Source organism: Hyperolius riggenbachi, chromosome 1 (genome assembly GCF_040937935.1).
Source record: "Hyperolius riggenbachi isolate aHypRig1 chromosome 1, aHypRig1.pri, whole genome shotgun sequence".
In the NCBI taxonomy this organism is placed as follows: Eukaryota; Metazoa; Chordata; class Amphibia; order Anura; family Hyperoliidae; genus Hyperolius; species Hyperolius riggenbachi.
This window is the reverse complement of record NC_090646.1, coordinates 322,542,916-322,568,862: the sequence shown is the minus strand read 5'-3', so window position 1 is coordinate 322,568,862 and position 25,947 is coordinate 322,542,916. Positions and strand designations below refer to the sequence as shown.

Below are 25,947 nucleotides of genomic sequence, written 5' to 3'. Positions count from 1 at the left end.
ACTGAACACAACAGGTAGGTATGTGCAGTGATGAGGTGGGTTCACTCAACACAGCAGGTAGGTATGTGCAGTGATGAGGTGGGTTCACTCAACACGACAAGTAGGTATATGCAGTGATGAGGTGGGTACACTGAACACAACAGGTAGGTATATGCAGTGATGAGGTGGGTTCACTCAACACAACAGGTAGGTATATGCAGTGATGAGGTGGGTTCACTGAACACAACAGGTAGGTATGTGCAGTGATGAGGTGGGTTCACTCAACACAGCAGGTAGGTATGTGCAGTGATGAGGTGGGTTCACTCAACACGACAAGTAGGTATATGCAGTGATGAGGTGGGTACACTGAACACAACAGGTAGGTATATGCAGTGATGAGGTGGGTTCACTGAACACAACACGTAGGTATATGCAGTGATGAGGTGGGTGCACTGAACACAACAGGTATGTATATGCAGTAATGGGTATTACAATGTGCACCTGCTGTCACACACACACAGGTAGTCGCTGAATGTGCTGGGCCTGGCAGTGGCACACACACAGTATGAATTAGCAAGGCTGTCTATGCAACACAAGCATCAGTGGGACACAGAAAAAAAAATAGATCACAAGAACAAGATTAGCTCTCAAAAGAGCTGTTGTGGGGTTCTATTTTAGCAATAAGAATCAGCCAGGAGCAAGCTAACAAGCCTATAACAGCCTAACTAATCTTTCCCTATGAGAGTCTTCCAGCAACTGTCCCTTCTCTCACTATTGCCGGCACACAAGTGAGTGTAATGGCCGGCGGAGCCTGCCTTATATAAGGGGGGGGAGTGGCTCCAGGAGAGTGTAGCCTGATTGGCTACAATGTGCCTGCTTACTGTGATGTAGGAGGGTCAAAATTGACCCTAATGGTGCACTATGAGGGTGAACCGAACTTCCGGAAAAGTTTGCCTTAGATGGCGAACGCGAACCACCGGAAGTTCGCCTGGAACCGTTCGCCGGCAAACCATTCGGGCCATCTCTATCTACGACACACAGGTTTGTGTTTGCTGCATGACAAGAATAATTAAATACAGGCTTTTATTATCAGATACAAGACAATGGGCAGATTTATCAACACAAGTACATGCAAAATAGAGTTAATCTATTGCAAAAGTGAAACAATTGATGTTGTTTAACTTTTTATTTTATTTTGGTTTTGATAAATCTGCTCCAATTAACTTTGATTCAGCTTGGTAAGTCCTGAGTAGGTGTGCATATACAGTATATTTGTTCTCCCTGCTTAAAAGGCTTGTTGTACACTTATGCAAGCCTGATTTTCTTAATGAATTACTGAAAGGCTTGTTGTACACTTATGCAAGCCTGATTTTCTTAATGAATTACCGTTTATTTTGCTGTTGAGTTACTGTAAGGCCACATACACACATCAGACCATAGTCTTTGGAAAATGAAAGATCACAGATCAATTTTACCCCCTTCCATGTAGTATGAGAGCCATACCTACACAGTCTATTCTATGGAGCTGAACTCCCCATCAGACAGAAATCTTTGCAAGATGCTGCACACAAAGATGCTGTAGACAATCAAAAGATCAGTATCTGCAAAAGATCTGTTCCTGCAAAAGATCTGTTCCTGCAAAATGCATTCATAGTCTATGATATCTGCAGATCATCATACACACTTTGTTTAACAGACATTCATCTGCAGATCAAATCCACCAGGATGGATTTTCAGATCTGCAGATGATTGTCTGATCTGCAGATGAATGTCAGTTAAACAAGGTGTGTATGATGATCTGCAGATCTCAGAGACTATAAATGCAATTTGCAGGAATGGATCTTTTGCAGGAACAGATCTTTTGCAGATACTGATCTTTTGTGTCTGTACAGCATCTGTGTGTGCAGCATCTTGCAAAGATTTTTTTCTGATGGGGAGTTCAGCTCCATAGAAAAGACTGTGAAGGTATGGCTCTCATACTACATGAAGGGTGGTAAGATTGGTCTGTGATCTTTCATTTTCCAATGACTATAGTCTGATGTGTGTATGAGCCTTTATGAAGAAAATATAATTTAGGGTGTATATACACATCCAATTTGGATTGGCCAATTATCTCCCATGTAGTATGAGAGATTACCTACTCATTTTGCTCATAGTTGTTACCACCGCACGGAGCAAAGCCTCATCCACCTAATCGCACACACTCGTACCCACGTTGTTACGAGACAAGTTGATTTTGGCACATGGCAATGTTTCTTCTCAAGCATACAGGTTTTTGCACAGGTAGATCTGCCAAGCACCTTAATTCAGCAGTAGTTCATCATTAACAAATAAAGGTTCTAACAGAAGTAATTGCTCTTTGGGTGCATGCACGCACACAATTATGATTGGCTGATTTTGACTGGGCCTCATACTACAAGGAGGATCAAGATTGTGTGAGTGTGTATATGCACCCTTAAATCAGGAAATTATTTATATGAGCCTGGACACAGTGTCTATTCCTTGCAACTCATAGCTGCAGCGGTGGATGAGTCACCCTGGCCTCTTCAATGCATGCTGGGAGATGTTGTACAGTCCTGGCCAAAAGTTTTGAGACTGTCAAAAATATTAGTTTTCACAAAGTTTGCTGTTAAACTGTTTTAGAACTTTGTTTCAGTTGTTTATGTGATGTACTGAAATATAATTATAAGCACTTCATACATTTCAAAGGCTTTTATTGACAATGACATGAGATTTATGCAAAGAGTCAATATTTGCAGTGTTGGCCCTTCTTTTTCAGGACCTCTGCAATATGACTGGGCATGCTCTCAATCAACTTCTGGGCCAAATCCTGACTGATAGCAACCCATTATTTCATAATCACTTCTTTGAGTTTCTCAGAATTAGTTGTTTTTTGTTTGTCTCTTGAGGAATGACCACAAGTTCTCAATGGGATTAAGATCTGGGGAGTTTCCAGGCCATGGACCCAAAATTTCACTGTTTTGGTCCCAGAGCTACTTAGTTATCACTTTTGCCTTATGACACGGTGCTCCATCGTGCTGGAAGATGCATTGTTCTTCACCAAACTGCTGTTGGATTGTTGGAAGAAGTTGCTGTTGAAGGGTGTTTTGGTACTATTCTTTATTCATGGCTGTGTTTTTTGGCAAAATTGTGAGTGAGCCCACTCCCTTGGATGAGAAGCAAAACCACATATAAATGGTCTCAGGATGCTTTACTGTTGGCATGACACAGGACTGATGGTAGCGCTCACCTTTTCTTCTCCTGACAAGCCTTTTTCCAGATGCCCCAAACAATTGGAAAGGGGCTTCATCAGAGAATATGACTTTGCCCCAGTGCTCAGCAGTCCACTCACCAAACTTTCTGCAGAAGATCAATCTGTCCCTGATTTTTTGGGGGGAGAGAAGTGGCTTCTTTTCTGCCCTTCTTGACACCAGGCCATCTTCCAAAAGTCTTCGCCTCACTGTGTATGCAGATGCGCTCACACCTGCCTGCTGCCATTCCTGAGCAACCTCTGCACTGGAATCTCACCTCCCTTGGATGCATCGTAGCACACCTGAATGTATCTAGCTGGCACCCCCCAGCAAAATGAGAGATGGAGGACAGAAGGCTCATAGATGGAACAGGAAGAAGGTAAGAAGAAGACAGCTAGGGCCCTAGAAAACTAGATAGATTAGAATAAAGCATACCCTGTCTTATTCTGTGTCTGCTCCATGTTTATGGACTATTCTCATACTTGTGTATCATGAAAGGGTAACTTTACTGCATTTCATATAAGCGGTAATGCTTGCTGCTTTTCATATACGGGTGTAATGTTTCCTGCATTTCATATGTGTTATAATAACTGCTGCACTTTCTCATGTGTAGTAATGACTGCAGTATTTGCTATTCAAGAGTCATGATTTCCTGTATATAAATAAATATATATATATATATATATATATATATATATATATATATATATATATATATATATATATATATGTATGTATGTATGTATGTATCTATATATATATATATATATATATATATATATATATATATATATATATACATACACACACACACACACACACACACACACACACACACACACACACACACACACACACACACACACACACACACACACAGTGGCTTGCAAAAGTATTCGGCCCCCTTGAAGTTTTCCACATTTTGTCACATTACTGCCACAAACATGAATCAATTTTATTGGAATTCCACATGAAAGACCAATACAAAGTGGTGTACATGTGAGAAGTGGAACGAACATCATACATGATTCCAAACATTTTTTACAAATAAATAACTGCAAAGTGGGGTGTGCATAATTATTCAGCCCCCCTGAGTCAATACTTTGTAGAACCACCTTTTGCTGCAATTACAGCTGCCAGTCTTTTAGGGTATGTCTCTACCAGCTTTGCACATCTAGAGACTGAAATCCTTGACCATTTTTCTTTGCAAAACAGCTCCAGCTCAGTCAGATTAGATGGACAGCATTTGTGAACAGCAGTTTTCAGATTTTGCCACAGATTCTCGATTGGATTTAGATCTGGACTTTGGCTGGGCTATTCCAACACATGGATATGTTTTGTTTTAAACCATTCCATTGTTGCCCGGGCTTTATGTTTAGGATCGTTGTCCTGCTGGAAGGTGAACCTCCACCCCAGTCTCAAGTCTTTTGCAGACTCCAAGAGGTTTTCTTCCAAGATTACCCTGTATTTGGCTCCATCCATCTTCCCATCAACTCTGACCAGCTTCCCTGTCCCTGCTGAAGAGAAGCACCCCAGAGCATGATGCTGCCACCACCATATTTGACAGTGGGGATGGTACGTTCAGAGTGATGTGCAGTGTTAGTTTTCCGCCACCCATAGCGTTTTGCATTTTGGCCAAAAAGTTCAATTTTGGTCTCATCTGACCAGAGCACCTTCTTCCACATGTTTGTTGTGTCCCCCACATGGCTTGTGGCAAACTGCAAACAGGACTTCTTATGCTTTTCTGTTAACAATGGCTTTCTTCTTGCCACTCTTCCATAAAGGCCAACTTTGTGCAGTGCAGGACTAATAGTTGTCCTATGGACAGATTCCCCCACCTGAGCTGTAGATCTCTGCAGCTCATCCAGAATCACCATGGGCCTCTTGATTGCATTTCTGATCAGCGCTCTCCTTGTTTGGCCTGTGAGTTTAGGTGGACGGCCTTGTCTTGGTAGGTTTACGGTTGTGCCATACTCCTTCCATTTCTGAATGATCGCTTGAACAGTGCTCCGTGGGATGTTCAAGGCTTTGGAAATATTTGTGTAGCCTAAGCCTGCTTTAAATTTCTCAATAACTTTATCCCTGACCTGTCTGGTGTGTTCTTTGGACTTCATGGTGTTGTTGCTCCCAATATTGTCTTAGACAACCTCTGAGGCCATCACAGAGCAGCTGTATTTGTACTGACATTAGAGTACACACAGGTGCACTCTATTTAGTCATTAGCACTCATCAGGCAATGTCTATGGGCAACTGACTGCACTCAGACCAAAAGGGGCTGAATACTTACGCACACCCCACTTTGCAGTTATTTATTTTGTAAAAATTTTTTGGGAATCATGTATGGTTTTCATTCCACTTCTCACGCGTACACCAGTTTGTATTGGTCTTTCATGTGGAATTCCAATAAAATTGATTCATATTTGTGGCAGTAATGTGACAAAATGTGGAAAACTTCAAGGGGGCCGAATACTTTTGCGAGCCACTGTATAATATATATATATATATATATATATATATATATATATATACACATACAAGGTTCCAGTCTGCTTCTGTAGGGAGTGGTCTCTGGCACCGGTTATAATTTTTCATCTTTTTAAAATAACTTTAAAGGAGTCATCAGGGCAAATCTATTAAAATGAGTGGTACTTACCGGGGGCTTCCTCCAGCCCCAAGCTCCCAGGACCTCCCTTGCCGCAGCTCTGCCCGCAGCCGTTCGCCGGAGTTCCGACCCGGTCCCTGGCGATGACGTCAGAGCGACCTGGAGGTCGCTCTGTAGTGCGCCTGCACGATCAGCGCTGTCAATCACCGCCACGTGGGCCGAAACGGGGCGGGGGAAAAAAAAAAAAGAAAAAGGAGGGGGGGAGGGGTTAGGGAGAAAATAAAGGTGGAAAAACACAATGCAATCAGATGTAGTAAAATGCAGTAAAACAGACTCACAAGTATAGTCTCAAGGTCACGAATAGCGCCTCTGTACCGGTGAGTCTGGAGATTAAGGTTTATATACCTTAGAGTATATGGGTGGACCAATTGCATGGTTCATAAGGGGTGGGGGCTGTGTGATGGGCAGGTAATGTGTTTCAATGGGTGTGGAGGAGGCAAGCTGGGGGGCGTGTTTGTGAGCCAATAGGAGCAGGGGACAGGTTATGTAACCTATGTTGGGCCAATAGGAGCGCGGGGACAAGTTATGTAACCTATGTTGGGCCAATAGCAAGAGGGGATGTGGTTGTATAACTTCGGGGAACAGAAAATAAACAAATGTGTACAAAGTGTATCTATTCAGAGGCTGAAAAGAGTACTGGTTAAGGGCACTGCCTTTGGCACAAGAGACCAGGGTTCGAATCCTGGCTAGGGTCAGTACCTATTTAGCAAGGATTTTAAGGCAAGACACCCTAATATTGCTGGGTGGCCTCCTGAGCACGTCCCAGTGGCTGCAGTTCCTGAGCGCTTTGAATCCAACAGGAGAAAAGCACTGTACAAATGTTTGGATTATTAAATGTACAGGATGCATGTTGCTGCCCCCAAGTGGTTATTTTTTAGACTGCTTGGGGAAAGAAAGTAGAGGTAACAAATGTCATTCATTCTAACAGACATAAAGTGCATATTGGTGCATCTTTGCGCCCTAAAAGACTGTAGGCATAAAGGACATAATTAATCATTGACATACAAAGATATAATAAAAGTCTACATATAAAAAAATAAATATGATATAAAAGGTATCGTTGTAAAAGTATGTACAAGTATAAAAATAGATTAATATATTAAAAAAAAGTGTATAAGATGAAGTTTGATTTAAAAGAGAGGACCATTAAAAGAAACTAGTATTGGATAAGTATTAATGAATTTTTTCTCGTTGAGACCTTCTGGAGCTAGGGTTCTCAACATCTGTATCCAGAACATCTCACGTTTTTTTAGCAGGTCAAAGGAATTCGAACAGTTTTGTGGTATGGTTTCAATAAGGGTTATCCAGAATACGTCTGGATTGCTATTGTTTATCGTAGTGAAGTGTCGGATACGCTGTGCAGTGGGTATTTATTGAGGACGTTGCGTTTATGTTGACCGGCGATTCTGCATCTTGCCAATTGGGTGGTTCTGCCCACATACTGAAGTTGGCAGGGGCAGGTGATGATGTAAATGACAAATTTAGATTCACCGGTGATGGTGTTCTTTATTGGATAGGTTAATTCTGTAATTTTAGATTGAAAAGTGTTGGTAGGGGTAATAAACTTGCAAGCTTGGCATCTTGAGTGGTTGCAGGCCGAGCAACCTGGTGGGTCTGTTGATGGACTGGGGTTGATGTAGTGGGTGTCGGAGCGTAAACGACTGGGGCCAGAATGTTGCGAAGGTTGGGTGCTCGTCGGTAAGTGATGGCTGGTGCGGTGGGAATGATGGAACGGAGGTGTGGATCCTGTAGGAGGATTTCCAATCTATTATTTAGGATTTTTCATATATTCTGGCAGGGCCGTGCAGAGGGTCCTTAAGTGGGGGGTGCTCAAATTTAAAAAAGGGGCCTGTCAATGCCTTCCCCCGCATGCCCCCCCCCCCTTCCTCGTTTCTGGCTAGGGGGGTATTGATTGTCATGCTGCTGAATGCAGATGATGGGTGCCATGTGGGTTCTGCGTGTAAGTACTGAGTGTCATGTGGGTTCTGGCTATGGTTGGATATCGAGTGTCATGCGGGTGTTGATTGCAAGAACATGCCTGCACTGGGTGCTGGCTATGGGTGGGCTTTGGGCATCACATTGGTTTTGAATGCAGGTACTTTGGGTGCGAGTATGGGTTAAGTAGGTGCTTGGTGCAGATAGTGGGTGCCATGTGGAAGCTGTGTGCAGGTGTGAGTACTGGGTGCAATTTTAGGCCTGGGTGCAGATACTTGGTGTCATGTGAATGTGAGTACTGGTTGCCAGCTATGAGGGGAAGGGGTGGCTGATGGGGAAAGTAGAGGTCAGTGTGGGTGCTGCAGGAAGGGGCAGGGCCATGCAGAAGATCCTCAAGGGTGTCGTGCTCAAATTTGAAATCGATAAATCGTGTTAAATTGTGTATGCAATACCCCCTCTCCAGAAAGCAATAAGGCAGTCTTAACCCCCCCCCCCCCCCCACACACACACACACACACCTTTATAGCAGTATCAGGCAGACTTTGTGCCTCCTTACAACTCTTTTGGTGCTACCACCCTCAAATCGGCAGTGATAGGTGCCCACTGTGGGTTAGAGTGGGCACAGTGGAGCCCACTGTAGAGGCACAGACTCACCTTTCATTATTGGGACGTCTGTCCCTCTTGATCTGCACCCAAGCCTCTTTTCAGACAAACAAGTGTTTACCAATATGCAGTGGTTGCTAAGCATTAGTAGATGCAAAACTGCAGTAAGTGCCAAGGTGCAGTGGGTGCCAAGATGGAGTAGATGGTAAGACACAATGATTCACTTTGTGGTAAGTTGCAGTGGGTGCCGAGATGCCAAAGTAAAGTCTGTGTCAAGCTGCTTTAGTTACCAAGGTCAAGTTTGTATTGGGTGTTTATTTGCAGTGGGTGCTATGCAGTATTGGGTGCTGAATGAGTAGCAGATGGTGATAAACAATAGTGGGTGCCATGTGAGTGCTAATTGGTACAGGGAGCCATGTGAGTGTTGGACATGAGTGAGTAGGGAGTGCCGTGTGTGGTCTGGATTTGTGCCATGGGAGAGTACTGTGTCTCATGGGTTCGGACCAAGGATGGGTACTGGGTGCTATTTTGGTGCTGGCCATGGACGGGTACTAGGTGCATATAATGGCTTTGGAACTTAGCGACGTGTGAGTACTGTGCCATGTGAGTGTTGATTATGGGGGTATGTGGGTCTTAGGTGCAAATACTGAGTGCCAAGTGGGTACTGGGAGTGAGTACATGGTGACATATGGGTGCTGGCTACTGGGGTATTTGTTGTCATGTGGGTGCTAAAGGAAGATGCTGGGTGCCATGTGAGCTCTAGGTGCTGGCACAGGGTGTCATGTGGATTCTGGCTGTATGGGTGTGTATCAACCATCATGTAGGTGTTGATTGCAGGTACTCAGTCCCTTTTGAGTTCTGGGTGCAAGTACTGGATTTCATATGTGAGTGCTTGGTGTGGGTGCTGGGCACAAAGTGGAGGCTTAGTGCAACTGGAACTACAGCAGATGAAACATGTGGGTGTTGGGTGCAGGTACTGGGTATCACATAGGTGCAAATACTTGGTGCCATGCCTGTACTGGGTGCTAGCTCTGTGTGGGTGTTGTGTGTCACGTGGGTTCTGAGTGCAGATATTTCTGGTGCTAGTACTGGTGGGTGCCATGTGGAGGCTGTGTGCAGGTGTGAGTAGTGAGTGACATGTCAGAGCTGGGTGCAAGTACTGTGCCATGTAGGTTTGAGTACTGGGTGCCAGCTATAGGGTAAAGGGGTGCAGGTATTGGGTGTCATGTGGCAGTTTGATGCAAGTACTAAGTGCCATATTGAGGCCGGATGTGAGTATTTGGTGCAGGGTGCTTGGTGCAAGTACTGGATGCTTGCTATAGTGGGGGTTACTAGTTGAGTGTAATGTGGGTGCTGAATATTGGTGGGATTGCTGTGGGTGCAGGGAGTTGGAGGTCACTGTGGGTACTGCTATGAATGGCATAGTTGCTGCTAGGGGAGCTTGAGGTCAGTGTGGTTGATGGGGAAGGGTAGGTCACTGTGGGTGCTGGGGGGAGAAGTAACTGTGGGTGCTGTAGAAGGTAGAGGTCAGTATGGATGTTGGAGGAAAGGGAGGTCACTGTGGGTCCTTTGGGGGAGATCACTGTGGGTCTCGGGAGGTAGAGGTCATTGTGGGTGCAGGGGGTAGGAGGTCACTATGGGTGCTGCTATGAATGGCATAGTTGCTGCTAAGGGAGGTAGAGGTCAGTGCGGGTGCTGGGGGAAGGGTAGGCCACTGTGGGTGCTGGGAGAAGTCAGTGTGGTCTCGGGAGGTAGAGGTCATTGTGGGTGCAGGGGGTGCAGAGGCGGGACAAGGTCCTCCAGCACCCAAGGCTGAGACACCAAAGTGCGCCCCTCGATCCCTCCCACCCTAGCCATCACACACTGATTGCTATTAGACTAAGAGGTGCCACAGGGCCCACAACCTCACCAACACCTTAATATCTAGTTATCTGGCTTGCAGTCACTGCTATGTATCCCCTTTTCTTATTTCTTTCTGCTTCAAACACAATTAGGAATGACAGCTGAATGAATTGTGCGCCCCCTCCTACACTGCGCCCTGAGGCTGGAGCCTCTCCAGCCTATGCCTCGGCCCGGCCCTGGGTGGGAGGTCACTATGGGTGCTGCTATGAATGGCATAGTTGCTGCTAAGGGAGGTAGAGGTCAGTGTGGGTGCTGGGGGAAGGGTAGGCCACTGTGGGTGCTGGGAGAAGTCAGTGTGGTTACTGGAGGAGGGAGTGGATGCTGGGTGTTGGGAGAGGCCACTGTGGGCGCTGGCAATGGGAGAGGTCACTGTAGGTGCTGCTTTTGGGATGGGAGGTCCCTGTGGGTGCTTCAGGGGACAGGAGGGTAGCCACTGCGGGAGGGAAAAATCACTGTGGGTGCTGGGGGAGTGATAGGTCAGTGTGGGTTCTGGGGTAGTCAGGATCACTGCTAGAGCTGGGGAGGGAGAGGTCACTGTGGGTGCTAGGTGGAGGGAGATGTCACTATGGGTCCTAGGTGGAGGTAGAGATCACTGTGGGTGCTAGGTGGAGGGAGAGTTCACTGTGGGTGCTGGGGGAGGGAGAGGTCACTGTGGGTGCTGGGGAAGGGAGAGGTCACTCTGGGTGCTGGGGAGGGAAAGGTCACTATGGGTCCCAGGTGGAGGGAGAGGTCACTGTGGGTGCTGGGTAAGAGAGAGGTCACTGTGGGTGCTAGGTGGAGGGAGAGGTCACTGTGGGTGCTGGGGGAGGGAGAGGTCACTGTGGGTGCTGGGGAGGGAGAGATCACTATAGGTCCCAGGTGGAGGGAGAGGTCACTGTAGGTGCTAGGTGGAGGGAGAGGTCACTGTGGGTGCTGGGTAAGAGAGAGGTCACTGTGGGTGCTAGGTGGAGGGAAAGGTCACTGTGGGTGCTGGGGAGGGAGAGGTCATTATGGGTCCCAGGTGGAGGGAGAGGTCACTGTGGGTGCTGGGTAAGAGAGAGGTCACTGTGGGTGCTAGGTGAAGGGAGAGGTCACTGTGGGTGCTGGGGAGGGAGAGGTCACTGTGGGTGCTAGGTGGAGGGAGAGGTCACTGTGGAGGCTGGGGAGGGAGAGGTCACTATGGGTCCCAGGTGGAGGGAGAGGTCACTGTGGGTGCTAGGTGGAGGGAGAGGTCACTGTGGGTGCTGGGTAAGAGAGAGGTCACTGTGGGTGCTAGGTGGAGGGAGAGGTCACTGTGGGTGCTAGGTGGAGGGAGAGGTCACTGTGGGTGCTAGGTGGAGGGAGAGGTCACTGTGGGTGCTAGGTGGAGGGAGAGGTCACTGTGGGTGCTAGGTGGAGGGAGAGGTCACTGTGGGTGCTAGGTGAAGGGAGATGTCACTGTGGGTACTGGGTAGGGAGTGGTGACGGGGTACTAGGTGGAGGGAGAGGTCACTATGGGTGCTGGGGGAGGTAGAGGTCAGTATGGGTCCTAGGTGGAGGGAGAGGTCAGTATGCCACACTAGGATTCATGTCTGGGCCTCTTCACTTGAAAGTGTCCCAGGCGGGGTGGAGCTTCCTGCGGGTGGGCGGGGCTTATCGTGGCCGGGGGCGGGGCTTATTTTGCGCGGCGAGAGGGGCCTTTTTTGAAGATTTTAAAAAGGGGGGTGCCTGGGCACCCAGAGCACCCCCCTGTGCACGTGCCTGTATTCTGGTGTTGCGCACTGTATTTTGTAATTAATCTTGGTACGGGTTCTGTGTTCTTGGTATTAATTGTATTCGGGGGATTTTTTATTGTTTTGGCTTTATGACTAGCATCTTTAAGTAGTTTATTTGGGTATTTACGATCGAGAAATGTTTTCACTAATATTTTTACTTGTATATCAATCCCCGCACAGCCCCTCACCCCCTCTCCGAATATACCTCTAACCACAGCATTGTTTACACATTATTCACGTTAACATAACTATACACCAAAAATCATCAGCACACATATACATTGGTCTAAGGACATGCTATCTGTCTCTGTCTTTACAGTGTACTCCTATCTTTTTATTGCCTGAGGAAGCGGGAACATACCCGTGAAACGCGTTGCACTGTTTGTTTTGGAGTATATTAATAAACCTGTTGTCATAAAACTGACGGTATCGTGTCTGCTTCGGGGAGGCCAGTCCACCACCACCTCCTGAGGGATTTTAAGCCTTTTAGAACCTTTTATCCTGCTGGCGCCTCTGTCCACTCTTACATTAATCACTGACATCATAATAATCAGTACACTTCACTAGGATTCATCTGTTAAACTTTGTTGGCATTTTGTTCAGATGACACGTACATAGTTACATAGTCCAATGCACAATCCAAAGCAGCTGCCTGACATTACATTCTCTGCTGATGGCACTTCAATCACCCCTGTCCTCCATGTGCACTGCCTAGGTGTAATACTGGACTTGTCTCTCTCATTCAAACCACATATTGACAAACTATCCTCCTCTTGTCGCCTCCACCCAAAAAAAAAAAAACATCTCCCGCATCCATTCTTTTCTCACACAGGACACTACTAAACTTCTTGTGCATGCTCTAATCCACTCACTTCTACAACTCTCTGCTTTGTGGCCTACCTCCTAACTGTTTGGTCTTGCTAGAGTCCATCATGAACTCTGCTGCACGACTCAAGACTTCTTAGACTTCATTCGATTTTCTCTCATCTGGAACATCCTCCCTCAACACATCCACCACTCACCCAAACTCACCTCTTCAGGCAAACATACTCTCTTAGGACACCTTGGCAACCGACCATCATTTTACCACCTCACACACAGCTTCCCTTTGCCTATTGCACTAACCCTTCAGACTGTAAGGACAATTGGCCAAAGCTCTTTTTCCCCTTTTTGTCTCACAACACTGTGTAATGTGTGTGCATATCCTCCTCAATTATGTAAAAATCTGTAATTGAATTGTTTGTGCCATAAACTGTAATCCAATATTGTCTTGTACTGTTTACTGTTGTACTGTTTATTTTGTATTGTTATACCTTGTAATGCTGTATTGTACAGCACCACGTAAGCAAGATGCTGGCACTAAATAAAATAATAATAAATTGGAAACAATTGGTCATAGTGCTGACCCTTGCGGTACCCCACTGATAATAGTTTCCCCTTTTGAGTATGATCCATTGACCACCACTCTTTCTCTTCTGTCCCAGTTCTCTATACACATACACACATTTTCTCCTAGTCCTTGTATCCTCAGCTTGTACCAGACTATTGTGGGGAACGGTATCAAAAGCCTTGGGAAAGTGTACTACATCAAATGCTTTCCCAAGACCTAAATTTACATAAATAGAGCCCATTTTTTCTTTTAAATAAACAGACTGCTGGTGCCTATGGTGAGTAGATGTGATTACTTTAAATTCACATACAATACTGCAGAATTGTACAATATTTATTCATTTCACATTAAATAGATTCAAGTTGTATTTAAAGAGAATCTGTATTGTTAAAATCACACAAAAGTAAACGTACCAGTGCGTTAGGGGACATCTCCTATTACCCTCTGTCACAATTTCGCCGCTCCCTGCCGCATTAAAAGTGGTTAAAAACCGTTTTAAAAAGTTTGTTTATAAACAAAATGGCCACCAAAACAGGAAGTAGGTTGATGTATAGTATGTCCACACATAGAAAATACATCCATACACAAGCAGGCTGTATACAGCCTTCCTTTTGAATCTCAAGAGATCATTTGTGTGTTTCTTTCCCCCTGCATCTCTCATGCACTGAAGTTTCAGGCTGCTCTTTTCTTCCTGCAAACAGCTTTGCCCTTGTCTGTAATTCCTCACTATGTGAAAGCCCAGCCAGCTCAGAGGACGATTTATCCAGCTTGTAAAAGATAAGAGAGAACAGAGAAGCTGCTCTAATCTAAATAACACACAGGCAGTGTGCATATAGGGGCCTGGAAGGGGGAGTTCATAGCAGAACCACAACACTGAAGAACTTGGCAGCCTTCCAGACACAGGCTGACAAGTCTGACAAGAGAGAGATAAGTTGATTTATTACAGAGACTGTGATAGTACAAAGTGCTGCAGTGAGCCAGAACACATTAGAATAGCTTTTGGAACTTGTAGGATGATAAAAAACAGGATGCAATTTTTGTTACGGAGTCTCTTTAAAGGGACTCCGAGCAGTGCAGAAACTATGGAAAGATGCATATCATTTTATAGCCCTCTTTCTCCTCTTTCCAATGATATATAAACCACTGCTCTACGCCTTTTAGTTTTCGCTATTTTCGCGATTGAAATTGCAAAAATAGAGAAAACTAAAAGGCGTAGGGCGATGATTTAGGTGTCGCCAGAAAGAGGAGAAAGAGAGCTTTAAAATGATATCCATCTTTCCATAGTTACTTGTATTTCACAGGACGACACTTTCCCCAGTGTCAGCAGCTCCATTCAGCAGAATGGAGCTGCTGACTTTAGGAAAAAGTCGCCCTGTGTAATACAATGTAACTATGGAAAGATGGATATCATTTTAAAGCTCTCTTTCTCCTCTTTCTGGCGACACCTAAACTGCATTTAAAAAAAAAATGAAGCAAATACTTACCTAAGGAGAGGGAAGGCTCTGGGTCGTATAGAGCCTTCCGTCTCCTCTCTCGGTGCCCTCTATCCTGTGCTGCCCCCCCCCCCCCCCGTTTCAATCCCCCACCAAAAGGGTTTTTCGAAGTCTTTGGGAGCCGTGTCCTCCCGAAGATGCGCGGCTCCATACTGCACAGGCGTGAGCGTGCAAGAGAGCGTGCTTGCGCAGGTGCAGTACAGGGCCGCCCTTCTTCTGGAGCACTCGGGCTCCCTGAAGACTTCTGAAGCCTCCTTCAGCCGGGCAAAGCAGTATTTGACTAAATTAGTCAAATACTGCTACCGGGCGAGCCAGCACTGGAACGAGGGGACCAGGAGAGGAGCGGGAAGGCTCTATAGGACCCAGAGCCTTCCCTCTCCTTGGGTAAGTATCTGTCTAATTTTTTTAAATGCGGTTCCCATTCACTTTAAGGACCACGAGCTTAAACTCCCCCTAGTGACCAAGCCATTTTTTACAATTCAGCACTGTGCAGCTTTAACGGTTTATTGCTCAGTCATACATCTTACCACCGAAACGAATATTACCTCCTTTTCTTGTCACTAATACAGCTTTCTTTTGGTGCTATTTGATTCCTGCTGCGATTTTTAGTTTTTATTAAAATTTTTCAAATAAAGGAGAATTTCTAGACAAGTTTTTTTTTTTTTTTCCAAATTAATTGTGCTACATGTCTGATAAAAAAAATTCAGTAAGTGTATATTTATTGGTTTGGGTAAAAGTTATAACGTTTACAAACTATGATACAAAAAAGTGAATTTACACAGTTTGAAGCAGCTCTGACTTTTCTGAGCACCTGTCATGTTTTACCTCCCAAATGACTCCATTTTGGAAAAAAGACACCCCAAGGTATATGGTGAGTTCATAGAAGATTTTATTTTTCACAGATGCGTGGATCTTCGTACAGCTGATCCTCAGCGTTGAAGTGGAACCCCGGCGAGGTGCCCCCCCACCCCAAGCCAGGATATCCAGCCAAGGGGGGAGAGGTGAGCCGCAGGCCCCTGTAGATATAGAGGTGGAAAGCTGTCCAGTCATGTCTCAAATCAAAGTGTGGTAGCGTGCAAATCTGTGTGCAACCTTTATGGTAACCCCCTGCAATGCTAATAAACCAGAGATGATATTAACTCAAACCTCGAGTGACATATGAGCAGAGAGTAGCTCAGAGGGATTATATTCTGGGGATCAACACGCTAGGTGCCCCCCTAGACCCCCTCTGGGGGACACCCAGCATGCCGAGACTCAACCCCCCACAGAGCCACCAGCAAATTAATTGTTGCATGTATATTTGTTCACCTCGGGTCATCTTATGTGATAGTTGAGAGTTTACCACAGCATCATCAGGGGTAGTAGACAAGGGCCAACCAACCGAGAAGAGGACATGTGGGGGCCGCCATGCTGTATGCCCCCACCTAAAACGGAAGAAGGACCCCCAGCATGGCGGAGCCCGGACCCTGGATCTGATATGTAATTATTGGAGGCTTGTTACCAGCATTGCATGCTATAGGGAAACTACATAAATGCGGGGTATTTGTTGCACATTGTTGAACAGTAAGCATTTAGGAGCTAGGCCCTAGTTAAACCTCTATGTTAAACTTAGTTTGCCATATACAAGATTTCCATACTTAAGTTAGAATTTAGCATTGCGTCAGGGCGCCAGCCTGCACGGCATCTGATCAGCCCAGGATGGTGTACTGAGGCACGTCGCCTCCCCTCTGCAGCACTCACAATAAAATATACATTGTTTAAGGACAGGGTAGTGCAGGGCCAGCATTATTGATCGGTCTCCTGATTGATAGGAAAGTGAAGCGTCCCTTGATTTCATAGTGAAAATGCAGCCAGCATTAAGCCATTCTGGCCCTGTGAAGCCAGGGTGGTCAGTATCAGGAATCAAATAAAAGTTATAGCATGGAAACCACATAGCAAAGCACTTCACCCCCTGACTCTAGTAGATAGACCGACGTTTGCTGCTGGATGTTAAATATGTCCAAAACTGCAGGTGAATGGTGCTCAGAGAGAGACAGATGAGGGGAGGCAGATTGTTAAAGTCTCTAGGATGGACAGGCGGACCTCCATATAATGCTATGCTGAGGAAAAGTGCACGTGCTGGTGTATGGTTGGGTGTAAAAGAACCATAGTCTCTGAAATTTTAGGCAGAGTCACGATTATCAGGCACACGAGCAGTTAACATAATCTATGAGTTTGCGGGCTTTGTGGTCTAGGCATTTAGCAGACTATCTTAAGTTCGCAACCATGTATTTTGAGAGGGGAAAAAGCAAAGTCTGATCATACGTAGCCCAAAAATAGAAAAAAAAATAGAAAAAAGATCAGTAACAAAGAAACAGTAAAAGTTTTAGTAAGGAGAAAATGTGGGAATACTTATAGTTTCCTAGGCATCCGATGTAGAAGGCTGTGGGTTTGGTCGGTGCGCTGCATGTCGTCTACCATATTCTTTGCGGCCTAGAGGATCTTTGTGGCAGCGATGTTTCAACAACCTCGATTTGTAGGTTCTCAGCTTGAAGAGTATCTTTACCTTCCTCCAGCGTTTTCACAGCACAGTTACGGCCATTCAATGTAAATAGAAGCTGAAATGGGAAACCCCATCGATATTTGATCTTCTCGCGGAGTAGCGTGAGGGTGAGGGGGCGCAAGGCCCGGCGCTTCTGCAATGTAATGGGGGAGAGGTCCGCAAAAAGATGGACTAATGCTGGCACTCCTGGGAGAGACTCTAAGTTCCTGGCCTCTGTGAGGAGCTGGTCACGAACGTCTGCGTAGTACATTTTTAGAACCATTTCCCTTGGGAGTGCTGGGTTAGGAGGCTTAGCCAGGGCCCTGTGTATGCGGTCCATTCTGAACTGTGAGGTGTCCAGTTTTGGTAGCATAGCTGAGAAGAGGTTGAGTGCCGCCGTCTTGAGGTCAGATAGGCTTCAGGTAGGCCTCGAATCCTCAGGTTGGATCTACGTGCACAATTCTCGAAATCTTCTAATCTGTTTTTGAGTGCCTCGATCCGTTCGTCTTGAGCCATCAGTTGCGTTCTGTCCTCAGCCAGGGCATCGGTGATGCTATCCTATTTATTTTCCAGTACCTCGACTCGGGTGCCCAGGTCTCGGATTTGCGCCGAGAAGTTCTCAACCACAGCGGAGAGTTCAGCTCTAAAGAGCTTCTGGATAGACTGGAAGAGTTTGTCATCCTCCCGTAACTGCTTCTTAGTGTTGGAGGATAATGGAGGTGAGTCTTCTCTGGTTGGGTTGAGTTCGCACTCAGAGGCTGACGAGGCCTTCTCTGTCACAGGTGCCATCTTGGTGCGCTGCTTTTTGAAAACTTCGTGTAAGATCTGTTTGGCTGCTTGGGAGTGTGACTTAGAGAGCTTCTTTCTCCTCTTATGCTTGTCGGGTATCTGCTCGGGCAAAAGACGGTGAGTTTTAGCTCCTGTGGTAGCTATTAATAGCCCATAAGCTTAGCTCAGAAGCGGAGCTCACGCAGAAGGCATCCTTCCTCTAGCGCGCCGCGCATGCGCCCTGCAAAACACTTTTACATCCTTCTGTGCAGGTTGCTCCTGAAATATCTCACCTCAGGAAATAGTTCCAGTACAGCAAATTCTTTACCTGTATTTAAAGAGGGTCTGGATATATTCTTCACATCAAAGGTCATTTATGGCTATAATTAATAAATCTGGAGTCTAACAAATGTTTTCCCCTTTTAAAGAGACACTGAACCGAAAAAAAAAATTATATAATTTGTATGTGTAGTACAGCTAAGAAAAAAAAACAGCAGCAGCAGAGACACAAGTCTAATATTGTTTCAAGTAAAGGAAGAGTTAAGAAACTCCAGTTGTTATGTATGCAAATTAGCCATTGAACTCCAGAACTTTCAAAGTCACAGAAAACTCTACAGACACTTGAGATGAGCTTTAAAAGACAAGCTTGCATATGCAATTCCCCTTTTCACCTGAGTTTTCTCCTAGGTGATATTTTCATAAGTTGTCATAAAATGCTATTTAAACCACCAGCAAGCAAAAAAGTGCTCAAAATAATTTTGATGGAACTTCTTCACCAACTTTTTGGTACTTTTTGAGTTGTAAAATGCTGAAAATTTAGTTTACAGAGAAGATGAAAATTATCTCCTGGGAAAAAATTAATTGCATATGGGCCAATGTATCTTTTTTTTCTCCTCTGAAGGGAAGATTTTACAGAGCAGGCTAGTGGACTTTTGAACCCATTTAGAATGCTGAGTAGTGTCTAAACTGCAAATATTAGAGAATTTTGCAATGTTATAAACAACGCTATATAACTGAAAATAAAAATTAGAATATTTTCTTTGCTACTAAAAATTCTAGTAATTATCCGTATTACACATACAATTCATTATATCATAATTTTCTTTTCGCTTCAGTGTCTCTTTAAGGCTAATTGGCTAAGCCTTGTAAGAGTTTTTTTTCTTTGCCTTCCTCTTGATCCAACTGAGGTGTGGATTTAGGACAGTAATTTTTTTCTGGTTGAACTTGATGGATGCATGTCTTTTTTTCAACCAAACTAACTATGTAATAAAGTATTGATCAGAGGACACGCAAAGATACTGAACATGCATTAAAATGACAGGTGTACTTTTATCTCCAGGGACCTGTTACATGAGCCAAAGAAACAATCATTAGTTTGTAAGTGGCAGGACCTGGCAGTGCTTGCAAACTCTTGAAAGCAGTATCGTATCTTATTTTCCTGGAGATGGGGTCATTAAATGTGAACTTACACATTGTTTTTTTCCAGCTGCAAAACTTTACGTTGAAGTTCTTGATTTTGGGCAGCATAAGCAGACATCCTAAAAAATAAAGTTAATAAAAGCAATTACTGGTCTGTTTCGTTTCTGTCTGCCCTACCCCTCCAGTTAATTAATTCATACACACTGACAAAACAGAGAACTTCAGAAGACCTTGACTGGCAGATTGTTCAGATGCCCCCTTGCGTTTGTAAGTGCTCCTGTACAAAGACTGCATGATACCATAGCAGAGTCCCTTACAGTATTCTTACTGGCCTTATATACAATACTGTATATTTACATGTTTACATACAAGACAGTTGCTTGTTTAAATTATATTTTGAAAATAATTAGGGTTAGTCAATATGTAAAAATGTTAGAAAATATATTGAATTATATCCCATTTAAACATTTTAAAGAGTGTCCTAATCAGAAATTGAGTTCACCAGTCTTAAATAAGACAGATAAAACAAGTTAAAGACAGACAAAACAAGTTAAAGGGACTCCGAGCAGTGCAGAAACTATGGAAAGATGCATATCATTTTAAAGCTCTCTTTCTCCTCTTTCCAATGATATATAAACTGCCGTCCTACGCCTTTTAGTTTTTACTATTTTCGTGAACAAAATTGCAGCGGCCGCGATTTCGATCGCGAAAATAGAGAAAACTAAAAGGTGTAGGGCGGCGATTTATGTGTCCTCAGAAAGAGGAGAAAGAGAGCTTTAAAATGATATGCATCTTTCCATAGTTATATTGTATTACACAGGGCGACTTTTTCCTAAAGTCAGCAGCTCCATTCTGCTGAATGGAGCTGCTGACTTTGAGAAAAAGTTGCCCTGTGTAATACAATGTAACTATGGAAAGATTGATATCATTTTAAAGTTCTCTTTCTCCTCTTTCTGACGACACATAAACCGTGGCCCTACGCCTTTTAGTTTTCTCTATTTTAGTGATTGAAATCGCGGCCGTGGCAATTTCGATCATGAAAATAGCGAAAACTAAAAGGCGTAGGGCAGTGGTTTATATATCATTGGAAAGAGGAGAAAGAGAGCTTTAAAATTATATGCATCTTTCCGTAGTTTCTGCACTGCTCGGAGTCCCTTTAAAAAGACAGTATGGTACATTACTGATAGGAAGGCAAGTGCAGAGACTGTAGATATAGGCTGTGGACAGTGCTGCTCATCAGGATTCTGGATATCCGGGTAACCCGGATAATCCAAACTTTTTCAGCTAACCAACCGGATTCGGATTCCGGACACCTGGGCCCAAACCCGGGAATGCAAAAAGCGGGTATATGGTCGCATACCGGGTACTCCGGGTACTGTTACCATGGAGGTGACGTCTATGACGTCATTCAGCCAATCAGAGGGCTCCCAGCCTAAGCCCAAGCGACCAATCACAGAGGGGAACCTTGGCCAGTCCCTCCTGTATATAAAGAGGCGGCCATGATGAGAATCTCATCCTTGCTTTGTGACTGCCACTAAGAGAGACACTCCAGTGTGTTTGGCTGAAGCACGTGCACTACCTGAGTGATAAACCCAGCGTTTTTACACCTAAAGAGAACCTGAACTGAAAATAAAAAGTCTAAATAACCATACACAGGTCATGCTTACCTCCTGTGTAGTCTACTCCTCAATCTCTCTCTCCTCTCCTGCGTCCCATTTGTCCACTGTGATTAATGGATTTCTCCGTCCTTCATTTTAAAAATGGCCATTACCCCATAACAGCTTCCTGGTCAGCACACTGTTAAACTGTAATATCCCCCACCTGAGCCATAGGGAAACATGGACATTACCTTGCACATTCAGTTGTAACTGACAGCTGCTAATATATAACTGACTGCAACTGGTATATTTCAGTTCTGACAAAAATATTGTCAGAACTGTAAGGGATCACTGTAAGAACAAAATGGTGAGCTTCTGAGAGGTACTGATGGTGAGGTTAGTATGTAATAATCATTTGCAGCTACGTCATGTGTGTATTTTAAATAATTTTCCTAACTTCAGGTTCCCTTTAACCACTTGCCGACCGCGCACTCATAACGCGCGTCGGCAAAGTGGTAGCTGCAGGACCAGCGACGCACATTTGCGTCGCCGGCTGCAGGCGAATTAATCAGGAAACAGCCGCTCGCGCGAGCGGCTGCTTCCTGTCAATTCACGGCGGGGGCTCCGTGAATACCCTGCGGGCCGCAGATCGCGGCTCGCAGGCTAAATGTAAACACAAGCGGAAATAATCCGCTTTGTTTACATTTGTACAACACTGCTAACAGTCGCAGCGTTGTACCAGATCAGCGATCCCCGGCCAATCAGCGGCCGGGGATTGCTGTCACATGACAGGCAGGAGCCTGTTAGAGGCTGCACAGGACAGATCCATTCCTGTGCAGCCTCTGATCTCCGGGGAAGGGAGGGAGGAGAGGGAGGGGGGGAATCCTGCGGTGGAGGGGGCTTTGAGGTGCCCCCCCCCCCGCCAGCCACAAGCAGGCAGGAGCGATCAGACCCCCCCAGCACATCATCCCCCTAGTGGGGAAAAAAGGGGGGCGATCTGGTCGCTCTGCCTAATGTTTGATCTGTGCTGGGGGCTGCAGAGCCCACCCAGCACAGATCACAAAAAACAGCACTGGTCCTTAAAGGGAAGGTTCAGGGAGTGTGGAAAAAAAATAAAAATCCATATCCACTTACCTGGGGCTTCCTCCAGCCCGTGGCAGGCAGGAGGTGCCCTCGCCGCCACTCCAGAGGCTCCCGGTGGCCGACCCGACCTGGCCAGGCCCGGCTGCCAGGTCGGGCTCTTATGTGCTCCAATCTGCGCCTCACGGGGGTGCACTGACGTCATCGGACGTCCTCCGGGCTGTACTGCGCAGGCGCAGTAGTTCTGCGCCTGCGCAGTACAGCCTGGAGGACGTCCGATGACGTCATAGCGCCCGCGTGGGACACAGAAGAGCCCGACGTTGGAGTGCAGAAGAGCCCGACCTGGCAGCCGGCCTGGCCAGGTCGGCCACCGGAGTCCACCGGGAGCCTGCGGAGCGGCGGCGATGGCACCTCCTGCCTGTCACGGGCTGGAGGGAGCCCCAGGTAAGTGGATATGGATTTTTATTTTTGTTTCATACTCCCTGAACCTTCCCTTTAAACAACTTCACTACGCTATTGTTACACTGTGTTGTAGTTAGCTAGTCTGTGTATAGTTTGTTAGTGTCAGTCTGTCAGTCAGTCTTTCAGCTGCAGCAGCTGCCTGCTAGTTAGGTCCTGTGTCTGTGTCTGTGTGCTGCTGCTGTGTGTGCACACAGTCCAGGCCTCTTGCTGCTGGCTGGCCTGCTATTAGCCTTAGTAGTTACACAGTAGGTAGGAGGATTACTGTGTTATATTGTGTAGTTAGTGCAGTGTTATAGTTATTCGAGAGTGAGAGTAGTACTGTGTTAGCTGCTACTACAGATTATTGCAGTGCTGCTGACTGAGCAGTGTCAGAGTGTCTTCTTGTACTCTGCTGTCTGTCACTCCGTGCTGATTCACAGTCCAAGCCCGCTAATAAAGTACAAGTATCACACATCATCTGTGACATCAACAGTCTTGTACTATGTCTGGCACTGGCAGCCGGGGGAGGGGCAGCAAGGCCAAGAGGAGAGGGAGCAACATTGTGGCCTCCATCAGCAGTTCTGCCGCATCAGTCTCCATTCCGCCGCTACCCACTGGCCGCCCAGCTGTTAAGGGGAGTCACGCTGCAGAGACGCAGCAGCGTGTTGTGGCCATTTTCAAGCAGGGTCAGCGGCGCAAATTGGAGGAGAAAGACGCCGCACCTCTGATGCAGCTGATGGAGGATGACGACGAGCAGGCCAGTGAGGCCACCACCTGCCCTACAAAACACATTGTGGACGTCTTTGGGGAAGAGTCTGAGATGGTGACAGTGGTTACTGGGGGGGGGGGAGGGTCCGTCCATGATGTGTCAGCAGAAGAGGAGTTTGAGGCGGGCTCATCATCCCAGCAGTTGTTTGAGGAGGAGGAGTTTGATCTTGATGATGAGTTGAAGGACCTGGACTACCAGCGACCGGAGGGGGATATCAGCTCTGACTCTGAGGAGGAGGATGAGTCAGTGGGTCTGGCACGCAGGATCGGGATTGGCAGGAGCAGCAGTGGGCATGGAATGTGTGACCCACAGCCTGCTGTTCCATCTGCCAGTGGCACTACTACCACCAGCCGCACCACTCAACCCCAGGCCCCAACCACCACTGGGAGAAAATCAGCATCCCATTCTGAGCGACGTAAGGGCAAACTGCAATCCCCAATATGGCAGTTTTTCCATCTGCCCTCACATGATAGCAAGTTTGTAACTTGCAATGTATGCCATGTGAAGCTGAGCAGAGGGTCTAACCCTTCCACTTATGGCACCTCCAGCTTCATTAACCATTTAGCCAATAAACACTAAACAAAGCATTTGGAATTCAAGAGGCTGAAGGAAGCTGGTGCTGGCCCTTGCAGAGGTCAGAGCACCATAACCCCTTTGCCACTCCTGCTCACACTGAGGCCTGTTCAGGCAGCCAGTCCTCCTAAGTGGTCTCCTCTGCTCCCTCCTCGGCTTCCCGTGCAAGCACAAAACGCCACCCCCACCAGACCCTGCTGAGTGACTCTTTTGTGGTCAGGGCACAGCCTCCCAGCAGCCGTCGCATACACCAGCTGAACGGCTTGCTTACATGGGCCATGTCCTCCCAGCTCCTCTTGTACTCGTTTGTGAAGAAGGGGAGCCAGATGCGTGCGCTCCTGCAGTGCGCAGTGCCGGATTGGCCAATCCCCAGCCGGCACTACTTCGCATGCACGGCCATCCCAGCACTGCACCGCTTTGTGAAGGCCAAGGTGGAGCGTGGGCTGGATCATGCGGTGGGTGCGTGCGTCCATGTGACCATGGACTCATGGTCAAGCCGGTTTGGGACAGGCCGGTACCTCTCTTTCACCGCGCACTGGGTCAGTTTGGTGGAAGGGGGTGAGGAGGGGACAGCAGCAGCATCATCACCCCAGTGGGTGGTGCCACCACGCAGGGGAAGGGGAAGTGCATCAGGTTTCAGCTCCGATCCGGTTCCATCCTCCGGCAAACCCACCGTCAAACACCCCCGCCTCAGCAGCAGCGTGAAGGCCCACCACTGCCAAGCGCTGCTGCAGATGGTTACCCTGGGGAAGAATAGACTGTCGGCAGACCACGTCCTGGCCAAGCTCCGAGAGCAGGAGAGGCCTGAAAGTCGGAGAGGTGGTGGCCGACAATGGGGCAAACCTGGTTGCCACCATCCACCGGGGAAACCTCACCCACATCCCCTGTCTGGCCCACGTCCATTTTTGCACAAATCCAGGTGGAGACCCAGTCATTTTGTCTTTGCTGCTGGCCCACGTCCTGAGCCTGGTGGTGCAGAAATTCCTGTGCACATACCAGGGGATGGACACTTTTTAGGAGCGGCAAGGAAAACCGTGCGTCATTTTTTGCCGCTCGGGTGGTGCCACAGCGTCCCTGGAAGCCGTGCAGCTGGAGCTGAACCTCCCACGGCACCGGCTCATCATAGACATTCCAACACGTTGGAATTCCACCCTGGCAATGTGTGAACATCTGGTTGAGCAGAGACGGGCTGTGAACCTCTACCTGGCCAAAACCACCATGGAGGCCAACTTGTCCGGGACCGGCAGCACCCACCTCCAGGACATCATCCTCAGTGCTGATTGGGGAAAAATGCAGCTGGTGTGCTTGGTGCTGGCACCCCCTTCCTGGAGGCCACCAACATGGTCAGCTGGGACCATGCGTCGCTGTGTGAGTGGGTGACCATGGTGTGCATGCTGGAAAAGGCCCTTGATGCTCTGCTGGAAGTGGGAGTGGAAGCCTTGATCCAGTAGGAGCAGCAGCAGCAACCTTTGCAGTCCACCTCTGTGTGGCAGGAGGAGGACTTGGAGGAGTTGGAGGTCCCTGACCTTGAAGAGGAGGGGGCACAGCGGAGTGCAACTGCAGTAGTGCGTGGGTGGAGAGAGCAGGATGAGGCTCTGTAATCAGAGGAGGACAGCACTGTTAGCAGGGCAGAAGATGATGGGTCAGCAGAGATGGCAGCCCTCTTCCCCATGGCAGCGCACATGCTGCATTGCCTGCGCAAAGGCCCAAGTGTGAAGCAGATGCATGCTCGGGAGGACATCTGGATCACCCTGATGCTGGACCCACGGCTGAAGGGGAAGCTGGCTCAATTCCTGCCTGTAGGAGACCCTGTGCGCCGAATGAGGGACT

The 25,947-nt window shown here is 46.8% G+C and overlaps 1 protein-coding gene across 4 annotated transcripts in view; it reads right to left on the bottom strand.

Moving 5' to 3' along the window:
* The window catches only part of LOC137509743 (cyclic AMP-responsive element-binding protein 3-like protein 3), a 638,953-nt gene that overhangs the window by 336,638 nt on the left and 276,368 nt on the right, over nucleotides 1-25,947 (bottom strand). For 3 of the 4 annotated variants that reach the window (XM_068233853.1, XM_068233852.1, XM_068233854.1), the window contains one exon: nucleotides 19,707-19,775. In XM_068233853.1, the coding sequence (XP_068089954.1) occupies nucleotides 19,707-19,775 (69 nt within the window). Of the gene's footprint in view, nucleotides 1-15,820; nucleotides 15,965-19,706; nucleotides 19,776-25,947 lie in introns of those variants that run through there. The other variant, XM_068233855.1, reaches the window with a different exon arrangement.